Source organism: Ptychodera flava, unplaced genomic scaffold, assembly GCF_041260155.1.
Source record: "Ptychodera flava strain L36383 unplaced genomic scaffold, AS_Pfla_20210202 Scaffold_35__1_contigs__length_1935909_pilon, whole genome shotgun sequence".
NCBI classification, from domain to species: domain Eukaryota; kingdom Metazoa; phylum Hemichordata; class Enteropneusta; family Ptychoderidae; genus Ptychodera; species Ptychodera flava.
Window position 1 is genome coordinate 1,175,842 of NW_027248357.1, and position 21,659 is coordinate 1,197,500.

At 37.7% G+C, this 21,659-nt stretch overlaps 2 protein-coding genes across 2 annotated transcripts in view; one reads left to right on the plus strand and one right to left on the minus strand.

Moving 5' to 3' along the window:
* The first annotated feature begins 314 nt into the window (after nt 1–314).
* LOC139127706 (uncharacterized) lies at nt 315–2,033 on the plus strand. Its single transcript, XM_070693602.1, has one exon. The coding sequence runs from the start codon at nt 315–317 to the stop codon at nt 2,031–2,033; it is 1,719 nt and encodes a 572-aa protein (XP_070549703.1).
* A 7,568-nt stretch (nt 2,034–9,601) lies between these two features.
* Nucleotides 9,602–21,659, minus strand: part of LOC139127738 (protein CFAP276-like) — a 19,442-nt gene continuing 7,384 nt past the window's right edge. Inside the window, exons 3-5 of the mRNA XM_070693626.1 lie at nt 12,825–12,934; nt 11,609–11,724; nt 9,602–10,870 (exon numbers count right to left, since the gene is read on the minus strand). Coding sequence (XP_070549727.1) covers nt 10,675–10,870; nt 11,609–11,724; nt 12,825–12,934 — 422 coding nt within the window. The 3' untranslated portion in view covers nt 9,602–10,674. The remainder of the gene's footprint in view (nt 10,871–11,608; nt 11,725–12,824; nt 12,935–21,659) is intronic.

Consider the following 21,659-nt stretch of genomic DNA (forward strand, 5'->3'; position numbering starts at 1 on the left):
AAGTATCTGTGTTTCCAGTGGCAAAATCAACGTTACCAATACACATGTCTACCTTTCGGGCTGACATCAGCTCCTCGTATTTTCACCAAGGTAATGAAGGTACCAATGGCACATGCTCGAAAACAGGGAATAGTTTGCAGCAGTTACATAGACGATGTGTTCAACAAAGCAGGGAAAAAGGCAACTTGTTACCAGAATCTCACATACTTATGACACTGTTCCGTCAATTGGGCTTCATACCAAACGAAAAGAAGTCACAATTAATACCAACCAAAAAGTTGGTTCATTTAGGACGTCTATACGACACAGAGAAGATGGTAGTACTTGTACCAACCCAGAAGGTGCAAGTAATAGCAAACATTGCTACAGCATTGCTAGCCAAACACTCTGTATCCCTCAGACAAGTAGCACAAGTGCTTGGTTTAATAGAGAATGCACGGGGAGCTATGAGAATAGCAGCAGCACATTATCGTGCACTCCAACAACAACTCAATCACAGTCTAGTACATCACTCATGGGATCACAAGATATCTCTGAATCAGGAAGCACAAACAGACCTGCTTTGGTGGATACATCAAGCTCCAGTTTTCAATGGTCGGCCTCTACAGGTACAGCCCTCCGACATGATCATTCAGTCAGATGCATCACAGGAGGGATGGGGAGGTGTTTGCGTCAACCACACAGTTCAGGGCAGATGGACTCAGGAGGAAAAAAAAAGACACATCAATGTTCTAGAAATTCAAGCAGCAAAGTTGGTACTCCAGTCTTTCCTTCACAATCAGAGCAATCTAACGGCCACTTTACAGTTAGACAACACTGTGGCTGTAGCCTATCTGAAGAACGAAGGGGGTGCAAAGTCTCCAGAACTGTGTACCATAGCACTACAGATATGGCAGTTGTGCGAAAACAAAAATATCCACCTCAAAGTGGAACATGTCCCAGGGACAATGAATGTATTAGCAGACAAGCAGTCCCGAGTGTTTCAAGATCATCACGATTATCAGTTGAACCCCAGAGTGTTTCAACAAATTTGTCTACAGTTCCACCAGCCAGAGATCGATATGTTTGCAAGTCACACAACAAGACAACTCAACCTGTATGTGTCTTGGACAGTAGACCCTCAAGCAACAGCAGTGAATGCATTCTCACTAACATGGACGGACAGAGATATGTACATGTTTCCTCCACCACCACTAATAACCAGATGCCTGCAGAAAATACGCAGAGACAAGGCCAAAGCAATCATGGTCAAAGAGACCTTGGTATCCACTGTTACTTCAGATGTCCAGTCAGTGTCCACTTCTGTTGCCAAAGTGCAGAGAGTTAATTCTAGAACCACACACAGGGAAGCCACCCAAAATAAATCTTATACCACTAGCCGCTTGGATGCTATCAGGAGACATTACAGAGGTCAGGGAATTTCAGCAAAGGCAACAGAAATACTTGTCAAAGCTGTGCGACAAAGTACCTCTAAACAATATGACTTCAAATGGACAAGATTTGCAAGCTGGTGTAGTCAACGGAACGTTGATCCAGTTTCATGTCCTGCAGCAATAATATTAGAATTTCTAACTGAACTGTTTCAGGACAAGAATCTAACATATAGTACATTAAATGGTTATCGAGCAGCTATCTCATCAGCCCACCTAAATGTGTATGGTAAGCCCATAGGTTCACATCCATTGGTAGTCAACTTATTCAGAGGATTTTTTCATATTCGACCACCAACACCAAGATATCCAGTCACATGGGATGTTACTGGAGTGTTGAATTATCTGAAGTCGTTACATCCAAGCTCAAGTTTGAGTCTAAAGCAGTTAACGCTAAAGACTGTCATGCTAATTGCTCTGACATCCTCGGATAGAGGTCAGACGATAGCAAATTTAGATATTAAGTTTTGTAATATAACCGATAATTTTGTTTTGTTTGTTGTTCCAAAACTGACAAAAACTTCGTCAGTCACAAAGCCATACAAAACTGTTAATAGATACACGGAGCGGAATGATAAAGACTTAAAAATTTGCCTAGACTAATAATACCTTGAAGTGCAAATTATAAGTCTTTGAATGCAGCGTAGTGTATCTACGCTCCTCCCTCCCACCCGTCCCGGCTTCATATAAATTGGGAGGATTTTTGCCCATGTGCTTTAAAATTGCTGAAATAGCTTACAAATACAGTTTGGAGAATATATGGATATAGTAGCTCACACAAACTTGCCTGCCTCACGGCTACTTCAAGTGGAATGAAGGGTCAGCATGAGGGGACTCTGTTTATTGAATCTGAATATTCAGTACTTGGGAACAGCGCCAACTATCGATGAAAGTGGGAGGCATAATTTGGTAGATACACTACGCTCCATTCAATAATTTGCACTTAAAGGTAAGTCTAGGCAAATTTTTAATTTTGTACAGTTTGTGCATAGGGAATTCAGGCTCCGATGATGATGATCAGATGGTGACGATGATGATGATTAAACATTAAAAATAGCGCCAATGGCACTTGATCACAACTGGCCACATTGTGAAACTACTCTATCTCTGGGTACATCTGTATATGAAATACTGAATGGGTAGGTGCTGCGGGTTTGGAGTTTGTCAGTAAATGCACACAGAAAACAAAGTCCCGAAGTAGCGAATTCCAGCCATTTTCAAACCACACTGTTTGTCAGTGGGGTAAGCAATATTCGCAAAAATCACATTTCCAGGCTAATAGACTATGTTTTACGAAATCACACGTCCTTATTACAAAATAAAACGATCTTTGTCTTTAAATCAATGCGCCAGTAAACAGGTCCAGCAGCGGGTTATGTCATCAAGTCTGTAATGTTAAGGGTCATAACAAATGTGAGAGATCTAAAACATTAAATATGTTGTTTTTTATCAATTTTATTACCAAAAGCGCATGAAAATCTCTGATACTTTGAATCAGCCATCCTGCATATTTGTAACATTCATCAAAACCTCATTTCTGTTCCACAACTCATTAAATAGTCCACAATGCAGGATTGGTGTACATTCCAAAACTACATATATGAAAGACCCCTAAAATCAATTAGTTAAAGTCCATATATTACCTCTGAAAAAATATTTTTTATTTTTTTACTATAAACTCTTATTGGAGTCATGTGTCAAATGCCGGTGTCATTTTATTCATTTCTGTTGATAAATAAATGCAATCTTGCTATAAATTCACGGCTTGAGAAAAAATCTCTGTTTGAACCACGCCCTCATCTGTGACGTCACGTGAGGCAATCGTTGTGCAAATCAATCTATGCCTCCTGCTGTACATACACAAGCAACAATGGCGTCAAATTTAAACTCGGCGAGCGCGAATGAAGAGATAGTTTTTGGACTCGGAGTGTATGATTCAGATGATAATGAGGAGTCTTGGGCTCTACGGTACATGACTATTTTTCAGGAAATTCAGAGCCACGGCCGTATAGGTTTTGAGCCAGCGAGGTGCGAGTATCTCCCCAACCTGCGGATCAATGGGCCAAGCGACGAAATACCTTCAGACCCAGGTTCACCCGAGCCTTTACATGTGGGAAACACAGATAGGTAGTAATAAGAATCATTTGGGCCTTCGATTTTATGATAAATATGCCCAAACGAAATATTCTGAAAGCGGCTGTGTGAAACTCGAATTCATAACTCTGTCTGTCATCAGATGCCGATACGAGTCTGAGTAACAGGCATGGGTAACGAGAAGAGAGCATCCGGTATACGCGCCACGTTGAACTCAGCATCGCACTAAAATGTCTTGTGTATGCCCATTGTTTTAAAAAGGCTTAAAAAATCATTTTTGACATTTATGTAATAAACAACGAGATGAAACCACGATTATTTATTTCCCTTGTTGTTGTCCACTGTGTCATGGACGTAAAATAAACCTACACTGTTGTATGCACAGTGCATACACGCTATTTGTGTCGGAAGTTTACCGGTACAATTAGTCATCATCACCTTCCCTGCAGCTGTAGTGGCCCGGGGCCGTTTTGTCCGTGATGTACCTGAATATAATCATCGTTGCTGGAGTTTTGATCTGCTTCTCCAAAGTTATCAGACGGTACTGGCACAGCAAACGACCTTCCCGCGTTCCGGAAATAACTACTGATATTCGCGCTGCGTTAGTTCCTTGAACCTTCATTCCTTGTTGAAAGACCAACAAAACGATCTGTGAAAGTTTTTTTCTCTTGACCATATTTGTTTGTATCGCAGGATTACTAATTTTGTAATGGAGTCAGGTTGATTCGTGTATCTCCACCGATCTTCACAGTATAGTTGAGCCTAGCCGGACCAGGTACGCGGGCTCTCCGACTCATTGATACCTACCAGACACTGTACACCGTCGTACGCACATCGACGCAGCCTTGATTTAATCGTGTCTCGCATACTGTGTTAGTCAATCTGTTTTCAAAGTTGGCTCCACGTATTTTGACAAGCATACCAAAAGCAGTCTTCAGATAGAAAGAAACCACAAAGTATTGAGATAAAAGTTTCATGCCCGGTTTATTGAAGTTAAAAAATAGTGTTTTCAATTGGCTTCAAACTCAAAAAATACGGTTTCCAGTCACCTTGTGGAGATGCAAGAGATACACGTCAGACGCGACGCAACGTAGGAAATATGTCACGATGTCAACAGTAACAACACATAAATTTGTAAACAAAGGAGGTCACGGCTCTCGATCTCGCTACAGGCTGGATAAGGCACGATATCAACAGTTTGCATGAGCTTATCGATTGCAAGTCACTTGAAAATCAACAGAATACACTTCAGTTTAACTAAAATCTTACAAATTTCTTCATCATGCACATTGAAAGAAAACCTCAACCACGGGGACCGGAGCGAGCATTCAGCATCACACAATGCAATGGCCATGCTGCCATCCAACACCAAGTTCAATCGCAATCAACTTGGCTAGCAAATCGCTCGATTTTTCCATAGAATATTATCAAAAAAGAGGTAAAAGCTACCGTTTCTATCACTCAGAGAGCAATAGCTGTACATGATATAATCGTCGTCTGAGTTGTAGAAAAGCTATCATAAGGTCTCTCGACTCTCGTTGTGCACGGCATGCCGGCAGCTGGGCAGCCGACCTGATTAAATATTCACGTAAACCACTGACCCCTTCTCGAAAAGTTCGCATAAATTACTGGATCTCTCTGCTGTTAGGGTGGATGATGTCATTATTTTAGTCCTTACATGGTACTAAACTGGGTTCGAAGGGTAAACAAAAAGTTTGATGTCTTGCCGAGTTCGGCAATGCGTACCTAAGCTGGACAGAACGCATAGTAAGCAACCATTGTCGGGTATCGTAAACTTACGTGGCGCTGAGAGCGAGAGTATTGTCACATTGATTTAATCACCTGATAGTATCGCATCGTCCACCATGAATTTGACCGGGGTCTTTTAGTTTGAGGCCAGTTCGCCACACTTTCATGAGCGTGGCGAACCAAGAAGACATTTTATTCGCCACCCAGCACTTTCTGTCGCATTTTGCAAATGTGGCGAGCGCTAGTGCGACCCTGTCACTGCACACTGCACTGATGGCCTCACATGACGTCATGTCACGTGACCATTTTGCGGCCAATATGAATTCAGATTTTTCTGAGGACCAGTATTTCGAGTGTTTTATGTATGAAATATAATATTTTAGAAATGAATACCAAAAATAATTTTTAATTATTTGAGTATTATGGCTTTTTTACTAAACAATAGTATTAAGTTCAAATTAAACAAAATCAGGTAATATATGGACTTTAAAGGGGGGGTTAGAAATTTCCAAAATTATCTAAATGCTGCTCCGCTTGGCTCCATTTTCGGAATCGGAACCTTGGAATTAGTCTGAATATCTCTACCAAATATCAATGCAGTCTGTTCAGCGGTTTTTGACTTTTTGTCGTTTACGGAAAATGGACACTGTCCATCACTGGTTGAAGCTAACCCTATATCACAACTTCCAGATGTGATAGTGACCTATGGTCATTATGTTAAAAATACCGCCAATGGCGCTTGGACATTATGACCGCCTAGTATTATCGGCATTTATCAACAACCACACTCACTGTGAATTAGACAGACCACGAAGTCAATGAGCAACATATAGCTGAAAGACTATTTTTCACATTGCGATTTTTAGCTCATTTTTATGAGAAAAGAGACATGTATATGTATATGGAGAAAAAGCAGAAGACATATTTGTAAATTGTTTGTTAAGTGACAATCATATATGCATCTCTTGAAATTTTGTGGTTATAAGGTATAACAGTAGTGTAAGAATAATGAGGCATGAATAAGTTAGTAAAGCTAAGTTGACAGTAATTAAGATTACAAAATTATACACTAAGCTGGGAAATCTGATGAAATAAATGTTGAAAAGTAGCAAAGTCATGGTCATCTTTTGTCTAATACCTTGTGTAAGTTCATGAACTTTACATAAATCTTGCTATAGATTTGTTGCTAATGGGCAATAACTGTGTTTCAGATCATTTGAGAGCAATCTATCCATGACAGGTTTAAATTGTAATATACTTCTATTTAAAGGAGAGAAACTTCTCAAATAATTTTTTCCCCTGTAATTTGCTGTGAGAACACATGGACAGATGCTCAGGACTCTATGCTGGTGCTACATTGATAACTAACCTACAACTTGTAACGGCATTGTCTAACCTGTTCACCCCAATTTCCTGTAGACAGGTCCACACTCTCCACTGATAACAATGGGTTTGGGCCATACCATTGTAGTGAAAGACTGTAACATGTGAGGTTGTGGATACTTAATCTCTGGAATGTCAAAGTCTGTATATTGACTCAAGGATGTTTACTTAACAAATGCCTAGGGTCATCTCAAAAGTGAGAATCTAAACTATGAAATATGTTTTTTTTAATGCTTTTGGTGCCCAAAAGACCATAGAAATCTCTTATACTTCGAATCAGCCATCCTGCATATTTCTAACATTCATCAAAACCTCATTTCTGTTCAACAACTCATAAAACAGTCCACAATGCAGGATTGGTGTACATTCCAAAACTACATATATGAAAGACCCCTAAAATCAATTAGATAAAAAGGGGGTTAGAAATTTCCAAAAACTATCTAACCGGCACTCCATTTGGCTCCATTTTTCCGAATTGGAACCTTGGAACCAGTCTATGTATCGGTATCAAATATCAACGCAGTCTGTTCAGCAGTTTTGACTTTTTGTCGTTTACGGAAATGGACGACATCAAACACCGGTTGAAACTACCTCTATATCACAACTTCCAGTTGTGATAAAAATGGAGAAAAATAAAAATATATTGGACGTCTAGTAGATGTTGTTGTTGTTGTTGTTGTTGTTGTTATTGTTGTTGTTGATAGTATTTGATGAAAAGAACAAAGTATGGGTTGCAAATTCAATACAGCCAAACTATACACATGCACTGCAAAATTCAATACAGCCTTTATAGTATACTATACACATGCGCTGCAAAATTCAATACAGCCTAACTATACATGTGCGTTGTAGCCTAACTATACATGTGCCGTGTGTTGCAAATTCAATACAGCCTAACATTACCCAAAGGTTGTCACTTCATTGCCACACACTTTTTTTTCAATCGCAAGCATCGAAATCGGTAAAATTCGACGTAGGGTCAAAGCACATTAGTCCTTCTCAATCATACTCAGACATTTTTACCTCTTATCGATGAAAAGTCGACAAATCGGCAGGTTTTTCAATGCATCTCGTCGTCTCTTGATTCCAGATTTAAAATACCCCGCGAAAGATCTAGTCACGTGGGCGCATTTCAAATCGAACCAATAGCAGAGCTGGATGGGCCCAGCGTGAAAACCCGGCAGTAACGTAAGTTTCTTACGTCTTTTGAAGACTATGGGTGACACTGTCTGCGTGCGTCTGCGTATGAAATTCTGGTAACTTTAACAGTTCCAGTTCACCCATAGCAAGAGAACGTTCTTTCCAAAGACGTGAGAAACTTACGTTACTGCCGGGTTTTCACGTCGGGCCCATTCTTTCAGTACGGGCTCTGCTATTGGTTCGATTTGAAATGCGCCCATGTGACTAGATCTTTCGCGGGGTATTTTAAATCTGGAATCAAGAGACGACGAGATGCATTGAAAAACCTGCCGATTTGTCGACTTTTCATCGGTAAGAGGTAAAAATGTCTGAGTATGATTGAGAAGGACTAATGTGCTTTGACCCTACGTCGAATTTTACCGATTTCGATGCTTGCTAGGTGCATTTTTGGCGATTGAAAAAAAAGTGTGTGGCAATGAAGTGACAACCCTTGGGTAATGTTAGGCTGTATTGAATTTGCAACGCACATGTATAGTTAGGCTACAACGCACATGTATAGTTAGGCTGTATTGAATTTGCAACGCATAGTATAGTTAGGCTGCAACGCACATGTATAGTTAGGCTGTATTGAATTTTGCAGCGCATAGTATAGTAAGGCTGTATTGAATTTCGCAGCGCATACTTCGTTCTTTTCTGCAAATACTATCAACAACAACAATAATAAAAACAACAACAAGAAATTTACAGAGTCCAATATATTTTTATTTTTCTCCATTTTTAAATATTTAATCATCATCATCATCAATATCGCTGTATTGAATTTTGCAGCGCATGTGTATAGCATGGAGGTAGCTTACCTCTATGTGTACAGTGAGGCTGTATTGAATTTTGCAGCGCATAATTTGTCCTTTTCTGCAAATACTATCAACTACAACAACAACAACAACAACAACTTTACTGAGTCCAAATATATTTTTATTTTTCTTCATTTTTAAATGTTTAATCATCATCATCATCGGAGCTCGAGGACCCTTTGGTTTGTGTAGTGCATTGAAGTTGATGCAACAGCGCCCTCTATAGTCTGGCAAGTTATTTTATAGATCGATGGCTATACAATATTTTATTGACATCAAATAAACCATTGATATTAGGAAAGCATGACATTCACTCAAAAAAGTAGCATTTCAATACAGCTGTAAAAGAATGTGTAAAAGAATGAAAATTGATGAGCTGGTTTCTCGGCACAGCTTCTTTCTAAAAAATGGGTGAGAATGTGGATTTTATTTTGTTTTTACTTCTTTTTAGTTCTGGTCACTCAGTCTGCTATCCAAACATGATATCAATATTTTGTTTTTACTTCTTTTTAGTTCTGGTCACTCAGTCTGCTATCCAAACATGATATCAATATTTTGTTTTTACTTCTTTTTAGTTCTGGTCACTCAGTCTGCTATCCAAACATGATATCAAGAGTTAATATTTATGTGTTGTCCTAAACGACTTCTGGTAATTTGAAAGCAGAAGGAAGATTCAGTTGGTATAAAATACTATTTACAACATTTTGTATAATGTACACTATATATCTAAGACTTTAATGCTTCGTTTTCTCTATTGTCAATCTTTGCACCACAAGAACAAAAAGGTATGGTGCAAAAGCTTTCAAGGCTTACATAGCTGTTGACCAACTGAGTTGATCCCCTGATGAAATCAACAGAGAGGGCAATTAGGTCATGTGTGTTCTAATAGCGGTAAAGGTCAAGTGATCAGAGGTTGCAAGTCAAGCATTCAGTAAATGAAAAAAGAGACCATTTCTAGCAAACACATCTTTATTGGAATTATCACAGATTTCAAAAGGAGGAATAAATTTCATACTTCTCCCTGTGGTTAGTGCAGGTTGTGAGGAATGCTGGGCAGAATCCTGCCATGACATACAGATCAAGGTATAAGTAGTCTATAGAATCTGACTAGTATGTGGTGCATTTTATGTATTAAATGCTGTTACATTCCAATAGATTTGTTATACAACACTGACGATTTCGGTCATGATTTAAAGTTAAACTGTCAAATTACTGAAGAACAGGATGATGCATAAAATAGATTAACATTCACGTAGTATTTCACATTACTATTTAATTTCTTTAGTGGTCTCTTGTAATTATGATTCCTATACACTTGGTTTGAAACAAACTTGGTTTGAAACAAACTTCAAAAACAGTTTGCAGATTACTGATGCAAAAGACAATTTTTTGTTTCAAACAAAACTTCATCAAAGGATTTTTTTGCATGTAGATGTTTAAGCTTTGATGAATGAGGCTTTGACCAACAAGCTTCATGTAAATGTAAGATAAATGATGAGCACTGTACAGCATGTCTAATAATATTGAAAGCTGAGTATTAATTCAGTGTATGGTATGGTATATGTTATCTGAATCCATGGTACGATGAAAACACACCTTGTTCACTGCATCCACAGTATGGTAAAGTAAATGAAAACCTCATTGGATATGAAGACCCACTTCAGAATGTACTTGAAATTATGGGAGATATAATAGTTCTTTCAGAAACAAAAAGCTTATGTCAAACTGAAAAAAGTAGATTTTAGAGAAAGAATAATTATTGCTCACCCCCATCCTCACTTGGCTGTCAAACCTTCTGGTATTACTATTTACATATATCAGAAAGAGAGAGAGAGTACAATACCGGTACGTGGTCATGTTGATAAGTGAAAGAAACTACATCAAATTTACAAACTGCAGTGTTTTGGTAAAGGATTGCATCAAAATTCAGAGAGATTGCTTGTGAAATGTCCTCTCTGATAGTTACTTTATTGTGCTTGTTCTGTCACAAATACAGTAAATGTATAACATATCATAAGAACTAATTATGTTGTATAAAATCCACCATCATGTTTCCTAGAGTATCCTGGATTGGTGGCAGCACTGTGAGGACTATCAATGGCCCCGTTGAAGCAGTCAATAGTTTCTCTTTTTGGATCAACTACCACATTAATGGCCAGGGGAGGTTTTGTTGCATCAGCAGACTTCTGAGTTTCTTTTGGTTTGTTCTTCAAAGTACGACTGTGATGTGGATAGTAGAGAAAGTGACTCAGTTTACTCTTATTATTCAGATTCTTTTCTTTTTCAAAATTTGGAATTAAAGCAACTGTGAACACAATATTTTATTAGCAAAGAAACCCTTTAGGAACACAAAGAAAATTAAACTGCCAATTCTTTCATCATCATTAATGCCATGATTATTAATGAGCCATCTACTGATCTCAGATGTCTGTGGAGGAGAACCCAGTGGCCCATATTGAAGATTTAAGTTTATAAATTTGAAATAGTCCTAAATGAGGACTGTGACCCCTCCATTGTGAGGAAACAAAGTATCTAAGTCTCACTAAAGAAATTAAGGCATGTACAGCTTGATTTTTAACACATAAGGGCTTAAAGTGTAAAGGAAAAATTCCATGAAAAACAAGGTTGCCAAAAGCTTTGTCCATACAGTAATGAATCATTAAAAAATTTGAATTCTTACAAAGGGTTAGAGGAATGGCAAGATGTTGCCATCTGTCACGGCAATGATAACAAGTTACCAAGGGATACTCTCCATTTTCACTACAACTGTATAAATCATGTTTTTAAGTATCAAGAGTAAACTTCTGATCAACAGTGGATGACATAAAAATCAATTTGTTGTTGCAAGGGAGGGTAAGGTAGAAACTTAAAGACTGACAGTCCAACCATTTACAAAGATGGGAATGTGTACAGACCAATGAAAATAGTCAATGAATCGACAACTTTGGATTTACTTACCCATGGTCAACTCCTGTTGTTTCTGGCTGAACAAGTGTTTCTGGTTTGGTAGCCAGGAATGAATTATGTTGATCATAACTAGTCTTTAAAACAAAATCAAGACTGTCTCTTGGAGCCTGCAGGAAGCAATTTGCATATCAAATTTATGGATGCATATCAAAGTGTACAATACCTATAAGTACTGTCAATGACAACATCATGGAGATACCACAGGAAGTAGAGATTATTATGTAAAAGTCATTGTTTTCATGTACAGCCAACTGCATTGTGTTTTGTAACACTGGTGAAGCAATGTCTGTGACAATTACAAACTTTACAATCTTTAGCACTGTCTAAATTTAGACAACAGTACATTTGCAGATCAGTGGTAATTGAATAGCCAGTTAGTCATCCAAGATTTCTACCATAATTTATCAATTGATTTATCAATTTACAATCACATGTAAGTGTCATTTGGTGTTTATACAGATGAATATCCAGTAACTGGTGCACAGTTTTGAAATGGTCAACTTCTTGGCAAATATACAACATAGCAGTGGGATTCATAATAGTCAACAGTCAGACTCTTTAAAGATGAAATAATAAAGTGCTTCAAACGATGAAATTTCATGATCCAAGAAGGAAAACAAATGAAGCATGGCGGTGTCAGGCAAGGTCAGACTAGGACTGTTCCATGAGGTATACACTGGGATCACAGAGAATCAGAAGAACACAAACATGCTCTTTTTCCCCCTCAGTTCAGTCACATAAGTTCGATGTCGCATTATAGAACACCTTCTACTGGTTTCTTTGGTCTGAAAAGTTATTTTACCAAGTGCAACAATTCTTTACACTTTCTCAAACTTTTCCATATTTTATCTAGCAGGGCAGTGCGTATACATGGACATATAGCATTACTCTAACCATGTCTAGAAATAGAGGAGGCGCTTATACATAAGCAGTGGGTTATACATGTACTTAGACAAGTAACGTACATACTTAGAGATTGGGCAATCTCCAGAAAAGCAAAAGAATCCACTGGTCAAACTTTAGGAAGTGTCAATTTCACACTTTTACTTGTCTACCTTATCAGGCAAATCTTTGCAAAACTAACTGGAAATAAACATACATGTACTAGTATCATATTAAGGAAAGTCTATTAAGAGGGATCTTTACATTTCAAATCAGACCATGGGCCCTTTAACAGTCACCATCAAGTCATGAAATGAGTGTTTACCTTTGGATCATGATGGTAAACTTCTCTTCTTGAGCTTGCTAATGTACATGTTGAATTAAGTCTGTTCCATGGGTCTTGTTGCTGTGATAAATGTGTTGGCTCACCATATGCTTGACCTGAATGGAGTCATTTCAAAAATTGAAATTAATTACAATCAGTTAACTCAATGATAAAGGCACGATACATATTTAAAAGAAGTTTCACTGAAAAGTTTTTCAATACTAAAATGTAAAAGGTATCAAAAAACCCAGAATGTTACTAACTTCATCATTTTAAGAAATTTGTAGGACAAGATTCTAGGTACAGTTTACCTGCAAAGGCAAATTTTAACAGTATCAGCATATGTAACAATTTTTCCAAAAGTTCAATCACCAAACCACTGATTGCATGTGATGATATTATTACACAATTATTATATTATTATTATAAATTCTTTAAAGCACATGCCTCTTATTGTGCTGCCCATGAGTGAAGGAAAAGACTGAATGATAAGGTTATAGAGTTATCAACTGTTGACAACAGTATCTTCTCTCTGCCATTTGTCAACAGGACTGTGTTACTGACAGAATTCTGTATATTCTTTGCAAGCTCTTGAAGATTAACATCTTTGACTACCGGTAGAATCTTCTGTTTTTAGCTCACATTTGGTTATACCGATGTGAGTTTATCGTATAAGCTGAAGTCGATGGCGTCTGTCTGTATGTGTGTATGTAATGTATGTACATGTATGTACCATAAAAACCCTATCAATTCAACCAGAAAAAAATAATTACGATTTGAACAACTTCGAATTAATAGGAAATTAAAACTGCCAAAATAATTTAGTGGTCGAATTAATTGGAACGACGAGGATGAAATTTACGCGAGACATGTTTGCCATGTTACGACTGCTTCAAAGCATGGACTGTGAAATTTTGTGAGGTCGACAAATTAGGTAACAAAAACCCCTCAAACACACGTGGGTGTCACATCAAAATCAAAGTGGCCGCGATTACAGACGGACCAATCTGTGACACTGCCACCGGCCGCTCGACGGACGACGCATAAGTTGACAACGTGTGCCAGCCCTTGGAAATATATTGTAACTCCTTGATAGGCAGATGAGATAGTCTAATGGCGTTTGATGCATTGAAAGTTTGTAAAAATACTAAAAATGACATCACAGATCATAAGAAACGTGGTGTTGAAGATAATAGTTTTTAAGAGAAGACTATGACGACCATATTTCTGTAAGTATTGTCTAACTTTGTAAAACCAACATCTGAAGATTTACTTCAACCAACACTTTTGGATTTGTTCTACTCTTATTAACACGTGGCGTACGAGTGAAGCCTGAATAAACATTTTTCGAATAAAAAGAAAAATTCACATTTATTTATGTAGTGTTGATATAAAAAAGAGAGAAGAGTCAATTCCCAGAGAGCTCATAAACTTGAAAATCAACAGCACATCCTGGACGTGATTTAAAACAATAGCGCTTGTGAATAGGACTATTCTACTTGAGGAACAGGGACGGAAAGCACAGAACTGTAAAAGTACTGGAAAAACGTGCCGTTTTTCTAGCAATTTTAGCAACTGTAGATTGAATTAAACTAGGTTAGGGGCTTATACACACAGTGTACACAGAAGTACAGAACTTTAAAAAGTACTCTGCTGGGAATGAGCAGGGGTTACACACTGATGGGCGCAGTAAAACAATGGTCACGTCCATAGGTTCAAGGACGTTTACGGGGAGACATATGACAAAGAGTGCAGTGTCGTATTGCTTAGACTAGTTTAAAGGTATACTGTCACCAGTTCCAATTTTGCCACAGTTTCCAAGGAAAGAGAAAATCTAACCAATAACAGATTTTAAGCAGATGGCCGCTTTTTAAAAACAGCGCCCTCAATGGTCATTTTGAATACAATGAACGCCCTTTTGACCATTATATGGAATATTTAGATTACAGGTGACTGTATACCTTTAAAGAACATACAATATCTGGTCATTGGTGTACCGCTACCTGTGAATCGAAACGACAAGTGTAGGCCTATAGCTTCAAAATTTTATGGGAGAGACACCACGACTGAGACCGACAGTAGCACAACAAACTATTCCGAATTGTGTGTCCGTGTTTAATACAGACATCTCTGTAGGTGATTCTGGTTTCTCAATCGAATCAAAAGTCCGACATTGACAAAATTGACATAAAATATGTCCGAAAAGTTATGGTTTATTCAACTAACTGATTCATCTCCTTTGATATCCCCTAAGCTACTTGTAAACAGTCCGGAAAGACTGACATCGATGTCTCCCGGGCCCCCATGCATACAGTATGGCCGTAAATGTTCAAATATTTCTTCATCGTTTTGCAAAATATCTCGTCAACCGGGCGCATGGGCAACGTCTTTGTACGTTGGTCAAAACTAATGACAGTATAAGTCAGGATATAACATCGGTCAATGTAAGATTGAATATGGAAGACAAAAATGCTTTCATCGATTGACAAAAATGAGAAGGAACGAGTCAGTAAATATCGAACCATAAAGGGGAGATCGAGACTGCCATCCCCCAATGATTAATCAACTGGGAACAAAATATATATTTCGATCGACAGACTTACACAACCAGAGACAGCATTTTATTCAGCTTTAAAATAAGTCACTGTATTTCCTATAATAACACCCCGTTTGTGTTTCGATCTACTCTGCTCTGTCCCCAATCGGTATATGGCCGTCCGGGTTTCGCCTGCTGTACTGACTGACACATGGATATTTCTTCAGCTATTTTTTCATCGTTTCACATAAGATACAACCTCTTTTGGTGCACAGGCAATTCAACATTTAGAAGGAAAGTCACAGGAGGTTAGGATATTATATAGGTGAAACTAGGGCGCGTTCAAAAAATACCGCAAATATACGGTGTCGCTCAAATTTGATCAGAATTGGTATATACCAGTATGGGTTACCAATGATCAACAATAAATGTTGTTTCTATCTGTTCAGTGGAGGAAAATTCTACGTTGATGTTATGGCAATGATTTCTGCACAGTACAACCAGAAAAACAACAAGAAATATTTAAACCAGAAAAACAAGAATGACAAAAGTAATTAAGGTCTAACTTTAGGTACTGGAGGTCAACTTTAGCAACATGCATAGCAGAAACAAGCCCCTCTTAGTTTAGTATAGACGGTCTTCCCCCATCTACTGTCTATGGTTGCAGCTGGTCTGTTAATATGTAACAGTTCATAAACAAATGACAGGAAATGAGTCAAGATCAGTGGAGTTTGCCTGTTCTCACTGGCATGCCTCCTGCACATTTGCAGGATTTCACTTTTTCTTACCTCATTTGCACATTTTTGACACTGATGTGTTCATTTGAACAAATTCACATCTCAACCCTGCATCTACCTGTACACCAAATACTGAGATGGTAGCTTTGGCGGTATGGGAGCCTTTGTGTGTGACGGACATACATCCGCACATACATACCCACAAATATACAGACATACAGACATGCAAATCAGATGCAAATGAACTGATTCAGCTTATACGATAACCTCACATTGGTACATCAAATGTGAGCTAAAAAGTGGTGGGGGGGGGGCTGGAGGAATTCAGGGGGGGATTCGAAAATTTTTGGGGTAGTCGAGGCTGGGGACTTTAAAGTTTTGCTCTGCCTATAGGGGGGGGGGGGACCTGAAAATATTTTGACTCCTAACATTTTGATGTCGTCCAATGGTTCTAATGTTTGTACTAATTAAACAAAATCTAGAACCGTTTTGTCATATTTTATGTCTTTAATCTCGAAAAAGTCTAAAAATTTATGAATGCCATGAAATTTTCGTAGAACAAGTTGGCCTTGTAATGGGGCAGGAGCTACAACAGTTCTGTTGATTAATTTTTCAATATTTCTATGCAATGTATCAAACACAGTTTCTTGGTGTCTCTCTACAGCATGCTGCTGAAAAACACGATATTCAGTTTGTCAACAAAGCCTGTTTGTCTAAATATTGGTGATAATTGAATGATGCAAATGCACGGTACACGTAGGCTGTGTTGGCAAGCTGAATACTGGATAGCTCAACATTCTGTAGGGAGTAGAACAAGAACACAATTGTATAAACTGAACAAAAATATTGTCAAAATAAAAAGTTAATACAACTACTGCCCTGCTACTACATACTGGCAGTGACAGTGATACATGTAGCTCTGACTCTGATGTAGTTTAAGAAGAGTTTCGGTCATAGGACACTCCTAATGACAGTGAAACATACATCTACTTGTACACAAGATCCAGCCAGAGAGCAACACATAGAAGACTAGGGGACTAACAGTTACCATGGATTTTTGAATTCTGGCATATGAGAACAATCAAATATTAGAAAAAAAAGATGGGGTCACCATACTTGATCTTATACAAATGTACGATGAAAAGTTAGTTTTTCTAAAATCACTTAAAATCAATATATAAAACCATTCATTTCAAGTTCATGCAGTGAATGAAATTTTCACATCTCATTGTACAATACACAAAAGTAAAACTTTGAACAGTAAAGACTCTAATTTAAATGGAAAAATGTGTGACTAAATGGAATTCTTTTATTTTTTATCAAATTTGCCATTATTACACCCAAAATTTCTGAGATTAAAACATTAATTTCATGCAATAGTTTAACCTTCCAGTATTGTCAATTTATTATAAGTGGCATCTAAGTTGTATATGTCTTGTACTTTTGAAAAAAAAATTTTCAGTAGGTCACTGTGCTCATTTTTTCACAATTTGGTTTGAAACATAGGTAGGAATACACAATTTTCATACTCTCTCATGATTGTCATTTTGTGTGCTTTTCAGCTGGTGCCATTGAACTGGCCAGAGTTGGATAAACTCAAGTCGGCTTACACTGAGAAATCCAAAAAGTTCACTGATGCATTTAAAAATGAATCAATTTAAGAACTTGCCTTAGGTATATGGCTCTACAACCTGCTGATAAGAGGTAGTGTTGAACATTTGTGTGCAGAACGACACATTACATGTTTTTTTTACTCTGCGTGCATTCCTAATAAATATGCGGCTATATGGTAATTTGGGGGGGGGGACTTGAAAATTTTTGAGGGTATTGAGGGGGGGGACTTGAAATTTTTGAGGGTTATTGAGGGGGGATCTGAAAAAAAAAAGATTTCAATCGTGATTCCTCCAGCCCCCCCCCCCCCCCTTCACCATTTTTTTGAACGCGGCCTAGAATGGAATATTGAAGATGAAAAGACTTTTATCGGTCGGCAAAAATTGCCATAAACCGAGAATTGAGATTGTCTATGATTTATTAATTGGGAAAAAAAATATTCGATTGAGTCATTAAAACAACCAGAAAGAGCATTTCTTCAGCTTGAAAAAATAAGTCGTCGTCTTACTCTTTCCTTGACACTGTCCCCATTTGCATTTGAAAATATTACTCTGTTCCAAGTCGGTAAGAACGCACGGCGTGGCGGCGGCGGCAGTACTTACCGACATGTAACATCGATTTTTCCTCAGCAATTTTTTCAGCGTTCGCAAAAGATTTCGGGGCACATCTGTCTATGTGTTTTAGGAACAAGCAACAATGTGGTTTAGAACATAATATCTGCCAAATGAGGAAGGGATATTGATTCACACACAGAAAAAGTCTGTAAATTTCACTCGACACGGGATGGTAAGAATTCGGAAAAGACGATGAGAAAGGGAGAAAGTAGGTAATTTATTCTGACTTTCTTCGATATTAAGGTGAGAAAATAGTTACAAAACCAGAGACTAGAAGGATGGTACTTCACTTATGCTGAAACTTCACGCATATTTCGAAAGCGGCGACTGAGATCCAGCTCACTATAAATCACTGAGGTTTCCCACTCAGCGAAACTAATCATGGGACCCAATGAAAACCAATCTGAAAGCCGTTTACAAAGCCCTTTGTAGTTCTCATTTCTGCCTTTTAGTCTGACCCGTGGTTCATCGTATCGTAACGGTGGTTTTCAATGTCTTGAAATAACGTTCATTCACCAACTGAAGGAAGTTTTGAAGGGTATGTAATTCAGTCGAATTAACAGGGTTTGAGAAAGTCCCAGTTTCCATCGGTGGTCGAATTGAAAGGGGTGAAATAAAATTATGTTTTGTGAAAAAAATAGGGTGGTCGAATTAATAGGTTGGTCAAATTGATCAAGTTTTTACGGTACGTACATGTACAGTATGTCCGTCAACATCAAAAACACGCAAACCGCTGCACGTTTCAGCTTGGTATTTGGTGTGTGGATGCATCCTGGGCTATAGATGGGATTTTGTTCAAATGAAGTCTGCATTGCCAAAATTATGCAAATGAGCTTACAAAATGTGAAAATGGTCAAGAATTAATAACTCAAGAACTGCTGTTTTGATTGCTCTGAAAATTTGTGTGCAAGTACCTTAGGTGAACCTTATACAGTTTTACAAATATTGTGAAGATATCCTTAATTTTGTATTTTTGCTGAATTTTTTGGTGATTTTTCTCATTTTCAGTAAAAATTCTTCTTCTCTGAAACCGCCAGCCCAATGGCTCTCAAATTTGGGTTGGATCTTTGCGAGGGTGTTACTCTTCTAATTTGTTGAAATTATGACAAAATTGGGAAAATTACTATTTTGGAGCAATTTTGTCATTTTTGGTCAAAAAATCTTAAACAGTATTTTCTTTTTAAAACCCCTGGACAGACAGCTTTTATATTTGGTACACAGACGTACAGAGATGACAATAGTTAAATATGTGGAAATTGTCCTGAAATATACAAATTTGTATTTTTCAGACAATATTGTCATTTTTGGTCAAGAAAACTTGTTCTCAAAATTACTTGTTTGATAGCTTTGTAATTTGGTATAAAGTCCTGAGGGATGTTATTAGACAAATTTTCTGCTCAAAGTGTTGGGAAACCCCCAAATTTGTATATTTTAGGTAATTTTCTTAGTTTGTGACCTTAAATGACCTACACCAACCCAGGATATGTTGTGAGACAGTTTCAAAGGCTGTGAACATAATTTTGTCATATTTGGTATCAATTTGTAGGAAATTTTGATCCAGAAAACAAAGCTGAGGTGAATTTTTTCATTGCGGACCAATTTTTGCAACTTTTGTATGTAAGACATACAAGAACTGATGAGAAATTTGGATCCAGGATAATTCCAGATGTTGTAATCACCGCCCACAGTGGAAGGCATTTCACTATCTGTAACTAACTTAAGTGCTGTTTACATTAGAATGATAACACTCATCGCATTAATTAAAAACTCCCCAATGTTGTAAATACATTTCCTGTCATCTGGCGTTATGTAATACCAAGGGATGGAACATTTGATATTCAGGAGGGGGTAGGGTCTAGAAGATTGATGAGGTAGCATTACATTTTTACCAGATCCCTTGTACATTTTTTTACCCACTCCCACCTTTTCTTTTTATCAAACCTTCTCTGTCTATTTTTGTTGTTGACATTTGCTTATGTATTTAGGATCTGCTTGTCCCATTGCTATAGAAGTTGATATGCATGTTCCTAAAGATGACCTCCAGTACGTAAGTTGGAGACCTTATTTGCTTTTGTCATTCTTGTTTTTCTGGTTTAAATATTTCTCGAATGGACCAATTCAAACCGAATGTGAGCACACTGTCCTTGACGGTATTTTTCACATCGATAGGATGATTTGCATAGAATGGCAAGATAAATTACAAATTGATCATGTACATACCAAAAAATAATAATAAGTTGCTCAGTTGAAAGTCCTCCAGTATTGCAGAAGTACATTGAATTATGTTTGTCAAACTCAGGCTTCTCAACAAGGATATTGAGGGATGAGCCATCCTCGTTTTTTTTTAGCAATCTGTTCATCAATAAGCTAATAAGCATACAAAAGAATATATTTTCACAACAAATATGCATCTCCTGTCTATTTTTTCAAGCTGAGAGAGAACACTGAAACTGTCTTCAGAGGTAGGTATGAAAGAGGGTAGAAATGGAAACCATGCCACGGACCATTAAAACCACTGGCCGATGGGAAAAATCCTGTAATTGACAACTGGATCCCACTGTGAACCTGAAAACCCTGTAGTAGACAACTAAAATAGTGTCAAGTGGTCAGACGAGGGCATTTTTTCAAGATGGCGACACCTGCTTTCTACAGGAATCTCGGTAAGTGCTTTATCACTGAAAAACTACCTTAACTTTGAATTCTTTGCCTCAAATATATACCCTATCCAATGAGAAAGTGATTCAAGAATATCCATGTCAAGTTTCTTTGTGAAATCCTGATTTGACGTGAAGAAATTTGACGTGGGTATTCTCAAAACATGATTTTGTCATTGGATAGGGCATATATTTCAAACATAGAACTTTAATTTAAAAGTAGTTTTTCGGAGAGATAACACACTATCAAGTATGAAATTCCTTTCGAAAGCAGGTGTTACCATCTTGAAAACGCCCTCATATGGCCAATTGACACTATTGTAGTGGTCAACTACTGTATAGGGTTTCGTAGGGTTCACTGTAGGATCCAGTTGCCAAAATGGGATCTTTCCAATCCATCGCTGGTTTTCAGTGGTCCACAGCATGGTTCTATTCCCTACCCCTACCTGTTCTTCCATTCCTTATTTCAAAAAGGGAAGAACAACCTTTTTTCATAGCTGTTGTCAAGGGCTCACCCTGTTTTTTCTTTTCAATCAGTCGTATAAAATTTTTCGATGTACAATGAAATGGATCATGGATGAACTATAAAATATTTAAGCAGTAAAGCACACTCAGTGATGGTATACCACGAGATTTTGACCAGTTCACGACATATATGCAAGAGCGATAGCGAGTGCATATAT